Genomic DNA, 9,665 nt, shown 5'->3' with positions numbered 1-9,665 from the left:
GAGGAAGTACAGGAAGTACAGACGTTCCTCTTGTTGATAGCAGAGGAGCGGATCCAGCGAGAGCTTGATGGGAATGAAAAAGTGTTGGATCTCAAACATTGTTATTTCGTGAAAAAATGGAAATGTGCCAAACGCGTTTGACACTAAAGTTCAGTTTGTTGTTTCATTGTTCTTCTCACATTACATTATAATTTTACTTAATACATTTGAATGCATAAGTTTATGACTCAATTGATTTTATTGCCTTATAAACATAAAATATGTAAATAGATTAAAGGGATAGCTCATTCAAAAATGAAAATTCTGTCATTAATTACTCACCCTCATGTCATTCCAAACCCGTAAGACCTTCATTCATCTTCACAACACGTATTAAGGTATTTTTGATGAAATCCGAGAGCTTTCTGACCCTGCATAGACAGCAACGCAACTGAAACATTCCCAGGCCCAGAAAGGTAGTAAGGACATTGTTAAAATAGTCCACGTGACATCAGTGGTTCAACCATAATACTTTTTGTGCGCAAAGAAGACAAAAATAACGACTTTATTCAATAATTTCTTCTTTTCCGGGTCAGTCTCTGCCGTGATTCATGAGAGTACCACAACGCATGTGTGTGTGCATTCCTCTGCTTATAAACAAGGCGCAGCGCATGCGTGTTCTACGTCAGAATGCTGGCTCCTGCGTCAGCAGCACCAGACGCATGCGTCGTGGTACTCTTGTGAATGGCGGTGGAGACTGAAGCAGAAGAGAAGAACTTTTTGAATAAAGTTGTTATTTTTTATTTCTTTGCCCACAAAAAGTATTCTCGTAGCTTCATAAAATTACGGTTGAACCACTGATGTCACATGGAATATTTTAACAATGTCCTTTCTGGGCCTGGGAATGTTTCAGTTGCATTGCTGTCTGTGCAGGGCCAGAAAGCTATCGGATTTTATCAAAAATATCTTAATTTGTGTTCCGAAGATGAACACAACACCCGTCTTACAGGTTTGGAACAACATGAGGGTGAGTAATTAATGACAGAATTTTCATTTTTGGGTGAACTATCCCTTTAATTGATGGATGTTTAAAATATAAAAAGAAGGAGAAGCCTAAAAGCGTGTGAGCTATGACGTGAAAATTGGCATGAAACCTGGCCTTAGGGGTGTAAATAAGTCGGGCCTGTCAGGCTCAGGCTGAAATGCAGGGCTGTACCTCATTGCCCATAGCAATATTCAAGGTCCCCATCATTGTTGGTTAATATGTTCCATAACATGCTACATGTTATACTGTACCTCTGGTACATCTGCTGTAATGATTTTTATTTATTTATTTTTTTTACATTCAATACACCCAGTTTCTGTACATTAAATTCCCTGACATTTTAAAAGCTGAATTTTCTTTGGAATTCCCATTCTTTTTAACCAATTAATTTGCATGACTTTTCCAGTCGTTCTTAATTTAATTGATAAGGATTAAGCATATGGATTTTAAATAAAATTTTACTCTCAATTTCTACTCAAAATGTTTTAGAGCATAATTAGAAATGTTTATAGTAATCATAAAAATGTCCATGGAATTTGAAGATTTTATTAATTTACATGATTTTTTCAGAGTCTAGAAATAATACTTTTAGAATTAGTCCAACTCATACTGTATATCTTGGTTGAGAAGTCCTGCTCTATATTGCATTGCATTGATATAATTGCTTACAGTTCAGTTTAAAAAGCAGGTCATCTAACCTAATGCTGCTGTAATTACCTCATATGTTGTTTTTGTGTGAGTTTGTTTGTATGATTTTGTGCACTATTCTATTCTGAATTTCACTTATATTTAAATTGTCCGTAGATTCAGATTTGAATTACAATTCTTGTATCCTGTTTGCTACTTCATTTCCAATTCAGAAATTAAATGAGTATAATTGTTTAAAATTCTCAAATTCATTCTCAATTCAGACCTGAATGGCACACAACCCTGTCCCCAGTGCTGGCTTGGCTGCTAATCAAACTCTGTTTACTGTATTGTGTAGTTATCAATATTATCATTTATTATCAATTACATCATTTGATTATTAATATTCAGACATGGCTGGCGTCGCATTTGTTCTCTGGCCTTGTTTGTCGAGCACATGCTGCTGGGTGTTGGAGATGTGAGGTTGAAACTCAGGCCACTAGTTGTGGAACACACTCGACGCCTAGCACAAGTGAGTCAACTCTGTCCATTTCCTTGAAAATAATTCCTTGAACCGTTTCATTTCTGCTTATCAACACTCTCACAAATCTCTTTTCTAAAGGTCTTAGAGCAGGACTCAAACCTCAAAAAGAGGCATCCGTTTGAGGCAGTGATCACCATACTCAAAGCCTGCAAAGATGGAGCATCTCAAAGCATTTTCAGGTATGATTTTTAAAATTTGTTATATTTTCTTTAATCAAAGGGTTCAGTAAGATGCTATTAAAGGATTGTGGTGACTTGTTACTGTTTGTTTACACAGGTTTGGCATTCAACTTTGTCCAGTGTGCATGGGAGACCCTCAGGACCCTTTGAGTCTGCCCTGTGACCATATCTACTGCCTAATCTGTATCAAACAGTGGCTGGTGCCTGGCCAGATGCACTGCCCTCTGTGTGTACAGGAAGTGCCTGATGGCTTTGATCTCAAGGCCTCTGATGAAATACGGTAATCTGCTACTTGTTTGGGATGAATAGTTGTGCTTTATCTCTCTGTTTGTCTGTCTGTCTCTCTCTCTATCAGTCTAAAATATTATGTGCTTATTTTGGTCATTAGGGATCTCATTAGTCAAAATGCATTGTTCAGAATACGATGCAATGCTTTCTTCATTGATCTGGTCACCACTGTGTGCTTCAAGGACAACACTCCTCCCAGCAGAGACATCATCCTCCACCTGTTGTCCCTCCTGATGGTAGAGTCCTGCTCACTCCCTCAGATCAGAGGTATGTCTGTTTATTAAGTATGGAGATCTAGGTTTTGTTTAGAATGAATAAATGACAAGAACGTTGTTCCCCATCCTCTCAGGGCGAGACCGGAGGTTCTTGACTAAGGCTCTTTCTCCCTTTGATGACTCTGTCGATAAAAATCCAGTAGTGCGTTCAGTGGTGCTAAAACTCCTGCTCAAGTACAGGTAAGCGCAGGGCTTCTAACAGCTCACAGCACACTCTTCTTAAACATTTATGAATATAATAGTTTTTGTTTTTTCCTCTTTCAGCTTTGATGATGTCAAGAACTATCTTCAGCAACATCTGACAGAAGTTGAGCAAAGCAACATCATTGAGGAGACTGATAAAACCGAGCTTTATTCCTTGTACATAAACTGTTTGGAGGTGTGTATATCACTGCCCTGACCAACTCGCGTTCACCTGCCATGTTTTATGGCTTAGTTTTTGAAGTTTATGACATTAAATATTTTTGATGATATAAATAACTGCATATCTACTGTGAAAATATTGAATGCTGATTAAGGCTAGTTTATAATTTTCTGCTAAAGCATACCATCTTAACTTACTCTTACTTTAAGTAACTAAAATTACATGTTACTTTCTCAAGAATTAGTGTTAAAATACCCTTATGTGCTGTATGTTTAAAATGTTTTTGAATGAACAGTATGTTGCTCCTGTGTCTGCAGGACTCAATGTATGATCGGACACAGTGGCATTCTGTGGCGGAGCAGCAAGCCTGTTTACAGGAGGAAACTCGTTTTCTACTGGAGTTCCTTCACTCTGATGCTGTGTCTACACACGCTGCATCTATAGAGCACCTGCAGCGCATGGCCAGAGTTCGACTGTGCCTGGATATGGCTGCTGGCCTGCTAATGAATAGATTGACAAGTGCTGGTAATTTTAAAAAGCCTTTAGTGCTTGTGCTTATGCTTTAGTGCGTGACATGATATCATGAAACCTGACAGAACATGTCCAAGTTACATTTAACACAAAAATTTAAATTAAAAAAAAAATGTGCACACAGAAAACAAACCTTATTTTAGGAACTTAAATTTTTTTGGATTGCAACATTTTTTTGTGATATTTTCTGTATTTCTCCCCAGTTTTGAAACATTATTGCAACAGTTCATGAAATATGAATTATGACCTTAGAATGGTTTCATGAGATTCACCCAAAAACAACAAGTAAAGAGTTGAAAAAAATGTCTGTATTATATTTAAAATTTGAATAATTTTTCTGTTGATATTGATGTTGTTTTCCTCATTTTAGGTGTACACGATGATCCTTCAGCTTTTATCCCAGCATTTTTGGACAGTGTGGTTGATCTATGCTGCCAGAGCAGGAATGACTGGTACAGGATTTACCTCATCAGAAAGATCTGCAGTCTTCATGGGGTTGAATATGTCCAGAAACTTCTGCCACAGGAAGGGTTCAAGTGGCTGTTTCCTCAGGAGATTCTTGAGTCGGTGGGTTTTAGTTGAATTAACTTATCCTGACATGAGTGACAGGAGTTATTTTTTAATTTGTAAGTTTATTTCTCTCAGAATCAAGATGACAGTCAAATTGACCAGTATCTAGCATGTGGAATGGACTACAAAGCTATTCGAGATGCAGTAGCCAAAGGCATGCTAGATTGCAACATGAACGGAATACAGAAAGCTATTAAGGTATTTGTTTGCTTCTTTACACGCGCACACACACACATATATATATATACGCATATACTTGTTTCCATTTTTGTGGGGACATTCCATAGACGTAATGGTTTTTATACTGTACAAACTATTTTCTATCTCCTTACCCTAACCTTACCCCTAAACCTGCCTATAGACCATACCAGAGTACATCTGTGTGGCATTTGTGTGGCAGTGACCAGGGTCAGTCAAAAATTCAAGAGGGGTAAAAAAAATCTCCTGCACAAGTAAATTAAATCTATTACAGCTGTTACTATTAAAGAGCCATGTAAGATGCAGATTCTCTTGTTCAACACCTTTGCAATGTAATGATGGCTGATTGTTGATGTTGATCATGTTAATGGTAACTGTCAATAGTATTCTGATTGAAGAAATTGGTTAAGTTCAAGTAACTTTAAGTTTGACATAAAAGACAACATACATTTAATAAGATAATTATAAACATTGTTATATATTGCCACTTAATGGAAAAGTTCATTTCTGACCCTGCTTGTGACCATTAACAGATTCAGTTCAGTCACTTGTTGGGATAGGATGCCTCATTAGATAGAAACAAGGGAGTTCACTAGCTTGTAGATATCATATCCACTACACGAACACTGTAATTAAATGTAATAAAATATGCAATCAAATACTTGCCATTTCTCTTCCTCAATTTTGTTAAACTGCTTTAACTGTGCTGACCAGTTTGCAATGTCTTTCAAAACATCCTTGTCTGAAGGATTGCAACTGCACACCCATGAAGAAAGCTGTTTATCTGCTACTGGCTTTGTTCAGAGAAGTCACCTCCCTGTACAGAAGTGGAAACCCCAACATGCACCCTAAACCTGAGGTAAAAACACAATATGCTACACAACAATTATATATAATAAGCCATATTTTCTTTATTCTATGGATTTTTTTTATAAATGTATATTACTCTTGTATGTCTGATTTTCATGTTGTTTTCTGTAGCAATGTGCTGGCCTTGAAGATTTTATCAGAAGCTCAGATGTCTTCATCAGTAATGAAATGAGAGCATTTGCTCAAGCGCTGGTGAAAAATAATCTGCGTTCTCTGCATGTACAACCACAGACGTCAGGCAGAGAATTTATGCTGTTAGAGGTCACAGTTCACATGGCTGCAGTCCTGCTGTGTGGAAATCTGCTTTTACTTCAGCCACTGCAGCGGCTGGCACTGTCCCCAAACAACATGATGGTATGAACCCTTCACGCTTCACATGGTGACTAGAATGTGTTTGAGTGTGATATTTTTATCATGTTTTCCTCACAGGCTTCATTCATCCCAACTATGCCTGATGACATGTTGGCAGTTGCCCAGCAGGCCATGGGACAACTTCAGTGGTATTGTGAGTGGATTCTGTGTATTGGTGCTGCTATAGAATTTGCCAGTCATGCAAAATTCAAGACCTATAAAAATTCAGTGCACCTGGAAACCCAGTGGTTAATATCTGACCTGAAATGCCATGTTAAATCATGTTACCCTGTTCTAGCTCATGTTAATGCAGTGATTAATAAACAGAACTTCATTATCAGAACGTTGTTATGTATAGGATAATATATTTGACATTTTTGCCTGGGTCTTACATAAAATGTAATTTTCTTGTTATATTGAGTAAATAACAGCAAGAACAATAATAAATGTATGCCCATTAATTTTTTTTACTTCTTTTCCTAATCTCTGGTGTCCCTTTGTGTTTGAAAGTCTGTCCTAATGGTCATCCATGCACTGTTGGTGAGGTATGGTCATGTGACTTAATTCCTATGATTTGTCTTAACACTGCATTACTGATACATTAATGTGTAGAATTAGATTAGATTCTTCTTCTTAAAATTAAAAAAAATGTTTTCTTCATGTATCTGTCCAGTGTGGTCGACCCATGGAGGTTGGTCGGTGTCCGGACTGTAATGCACCAATAGGTGGCACCAACCACAATCCTGTTCAAGGCTTCCAAGCCATGCAGATAAAGTGAGTTACTCCTGCAGTGAATGCTTGTTCTTCCTCTTTTATTCCTTGAAAGTTAAAGTGCATTAATATATGAACACATTAAGATATTAATAAATGTTGTAGAAGTATTATTTCATGTAAAATATTGTATAAGTAATGTTAACATAAAACTTTATGGTAAAGTTTTTCTGAACTATACAAAATTAGCATTTTAATAAAAAATTTAGGTTTATTTTACATTATTGACTTGCACACTATACTTTCCTACTTGTCATTGCTTACATAAGTGACTGCTGTTGAACCAGGTTTGACTAAGGCTTTTCTTGATTTTAAATTTAGCAGTTTATTATCCATAATAATGATTTGTATAGATGCGGTTTATATGTTTTTTTTTTGTGCTCAATAAACCTCGTTGAATTGTTGCTGTAGATTTGCTTTAGAGGTAATTGTTTTAATCAATTTGAGGCAATTGTTCCTCTTTGCAGAGGGGACCGTACTCAGTCGGGACACATTCTGGGTGATGCACAGCGGCGTGACCAACCTGACATGCAGGACACTAAGAATATGTCACCTGCCCCCTTCGCTCTTCTCAGACTGCTCACACACATGTCCATGCTGCTGGGAGCTCAAAACAATCCACAGGTGTTACATTCTTTCTGCCTGCTGTGGTTTTCATTTTGTTTTATATATATATATATATATATAAAATAAAGTTGTGGCCTAATGGTTAGAGAGTTGGACTTAAGCCTGTCACAATAATCAATATATTATCACACAATATACTGTATGAACATGACCTCAATAATTTTTGGTGACGCAATATATTGCTCATTAAATTTACATAAAATGTAATGTCACCATGTTTTTTGCATTCCACTTGCACCAGTGTCTTTTGCAGCTTCTCGTACATAACGTGGTGTATTTGGTGCTAGTTCAAATTTTAAAAAATGCTTCTACAAAAAAGTTTCATCTGCAGATATGGCCTTGTTTAGGGATCTGTGCCTTTGTGCCAGCGGCGTGACCAACCTGACATGCAGGACACTAAGAATATGTCACCTGCCCCCTTCGCTCTTCTCAGACTGCTCACACACATGTCCATGCTGCTGGGAGCTCAAAACAATCCACAGGTGTTACATTCTTTCTGCCTGCTGTGGTTTTCATTTTGTTTTATATATATATATATATATATAAAATAAAGTTGTGGCCTAATGGTTAGAGAGTTGGACTTAAGCCTGTCACAATAATCAATATATTATCACACAATATACTGTATGAACATGACCTCAATAATTTTTGGTGACGCAATATATTGCTCATTAAATTTACATAAAAATTAATGTCACCATGTTTTTTGCATTCCACTTGCGCCTGTGTCTTTTGCAGCTTCTCGTACATAACGTGGTGTATTTGGTGCTAGTTCAAATTTTAAAAAATGCTTCTACAAAAAAGTTTCATCTGCAGATATGGCCTTGTTTAGGGATCTGTGCCTTTGTGCATATGGACATCTGACTGCTAAGTAGGGATTTTGTTTTTCAGCAATACAGTGCACCCTTAATTTACAGAGAAAAGAAGGTCCGGGAAAAATCTTGTCAGGAGAAGAAAACGACAGACACTGGGTGTGGCGTCAGGCCTCGGAGAGGCTTTTATTTAACAGAAAATAAACAGAAAATGTCCAAAACGGGGAATAAAGAGTCCAAAGGGGAAGAAGTGTTCAAAATAAACAGGGGATCTGGTGTCCTCGTTGTGCCGGGGAATTGTGAAAAAAGAGCAGTGTTCAGGAAGGAGGGGTCCAGGTAGGGGGCGGAGTCCGGCGGCCTCTCGCGCTCCCCTCTCTCTATGGCTCTGCCCTCTCTGATCCGAGGCTCGAGGGGCGGCGGCTTCGTCACAGCGGCTCATCTTCCCTAGCCCACGCCCCACGGCGCTTGGGGGGAAATAACGGCCTGACATCCTGGCCCGTCGACCGCATCATGGGTGCGGTTCCATTCTGGACAGCAGGTCCGACAGCTTGCGTCTCTGGCGGCGTGGGAATCCCTCTACGCTCCCCTCCTGGACCCACGAGGATATGCACGGGGAAAGAGACCGATCTCTCGAGGAGAGGCGCGCTCGGCTTATAACAGCGGCGGTGACAAGGCTCCATTTACTTCAGGTGTGCCTCATCACGCGCCGCCAGACCTGGCTGTTTTTTTTTAAATTTTTTTAAAGTATCTAATATTTTGATACTTAATTTCCATGATCTAAATATTCTTAAGAATTAAAAGTTTGTTGTCATTTGAAAGTGTGTTGGCCTTCTTGCATTATTATGCTTTTATATTATGATTATATATTCAGTGGCCTAAAATGGTCTTACAATTACAATAATATTGTTTATCGCAATTATTTCTGGGTCAATATATCGCACAACAAAAAGTCGTTATTGTGACAGGCCTAGTCGGACTTGTAACTTGTAAGGTCATGGGTTTGAGTCTCTGTACCGGCAGGGATTGAAGGTGGAGGGAGTGAATGACCAGCACTCTCTCCCACCCTCAAAACCACAACTGAGGTGAGACCCTTGAGCAAGTCACCGAACCCCCAACTGCTCCCCGGGTGCTGCAGCAAAAAAATGGCTGTCCACTGCTCCTGGTGTGTGTTCACAGTATGGTTGCATGATATATCAAATTTATCGAAATATCGCAAATGTACATATCGCGATATGCATATCGCAATGGCATGCAATATCTGAATTATTTTAATAAACTACTTCAAAATGTTGTGAAAAGTCAAAGTTTTAGGTTGACTCGTATAGCAGAGAATAGACTGGGTACTGGCGACTGTTACTTACATGACTTGCTTGACGCTAAAAAGAGTTATTAAAGGGGTCATATGATGCTGCTAAAAAGAACATTATTTTGTGTATTTGGTGTAATGAAATGTGTTTATGCGGTTTAAGGTTAAAAAAACACATTATTTTCCACATACTGTACATTATTGTTTCTCCTCTATGCCCCGCCTTTCTGAAACGCGTCGATTTTTACAAAACTAATCGGTCTGAAAAGCGAGGTGTGCTCTGATTGACCAGCTATCCAGTGCGTTGTGATTGACCGAATACCTCAAG

At 38.4% G+C, this 9,665-nt stretch overlaps 1 protein-coding gene across 5 annotated transcripts in view; it reads left to right on the top strand.

The window, feature by feature from the left end:
• LOC107722845 (E3 ubiquitin-protein ligase rnf213-alpha-like) overlaps positions 1 to 9,665 on the top strand; it is a 114,572-nt gene that overhangs the window by 96,048 nt on the left and 8,859 nt on the right. For 3 of the 5 annotated variants that reach the window (XM_016531338.1, XM_016531336.1, XM_016531339.1), the window contains 16 exons: positions 2,063 to 2,183; positions 2,274 to 2,374; positions 2,472 to 2,654; positions 2,763 to 2,929; positions 3,012 to 3,117; positions 3,202 to 3,316; positions 3,619 to 3,826; positions 4,203 to 4,399; positions 4,478 to 4,600; positions 5,349 to 5,459; positions 5,582 to 5,824; positions 5,900 to 5,975; positions 6,332 to 6,366; positions 6,495 to 6,595; positions 7,060 to 7,126; positions 7,612 to 7,701. In XM_016531338.1, coding sequence (XP_016386824.1) covers positions 2,063 to 2,183; positions 2,274 to 2,374; positions 2,472 to 2,654; positions 2,763 to 2,929; positions 3,012 to 3,117; positions 3,202 to 3,316; positions 3,619 to 3,826; positions 4,203 to 4,399; positions 4,478 to 4,600; positions 5,349 to 5,459; positions 5,582 to 5,824; positions 5,900 to 5,975; positions 6,332 to 6,366; positions 6,495 to 6,595; positions 7,060 to 7,126; positions 7,612 to 7,701 — 2,044 coding nt within the window. Of the gene's footprint in view, positions 1 to 2,062; positions 2,184 to 2,273; positions 2,375 to 2,471; positions 2,655 to 2,762; positions 2,930 to 3,011; positions 3,118 to 3,201; positions 3,317 to 3,618; positions 3,827 to 4,202; positions 4,400 to 4,477; positions 4,601 to 5,348; positions 5,460 to 5,581; positions 5,825 to 5,899; positions 5,976 to 6,331; positions 6,367 to 6,494; positions 6,596 to 7,059; positions 7,217 to 7,611; positions 7,702 to 8,110; positions 8,746 to 9,665 lie in introns of those variants that run through there. The other 2 variants (XM_016531340.1, XM_016531337.1) reach the window with 2 other exon arrangements.

Source organism: Sinocyclocheilus rhinocerous, unplaced genomic scaffold (genome assembly GCF_001515625.1).
Source record: "Sinocyclocheilus rhinocerous isolate Xijiao unplaced genomic scaffold, SAMN03320098_v1.1 scaffold3806, whole genome shotgun sequence".
Classification (NCBI taxonomy): domain Eukaryota; kingdom Metazoa; phylum Chordata; class Actinopteri; order Cypriniformes; family Cyprinidae; genus Sinocyclocheilus; species Sinocyclocheilus rhinocerous.
Note: the sequence above shows the minus strand (reverse complement) of the source record. Positions and strands in the feature narration are given on the sequence as shown.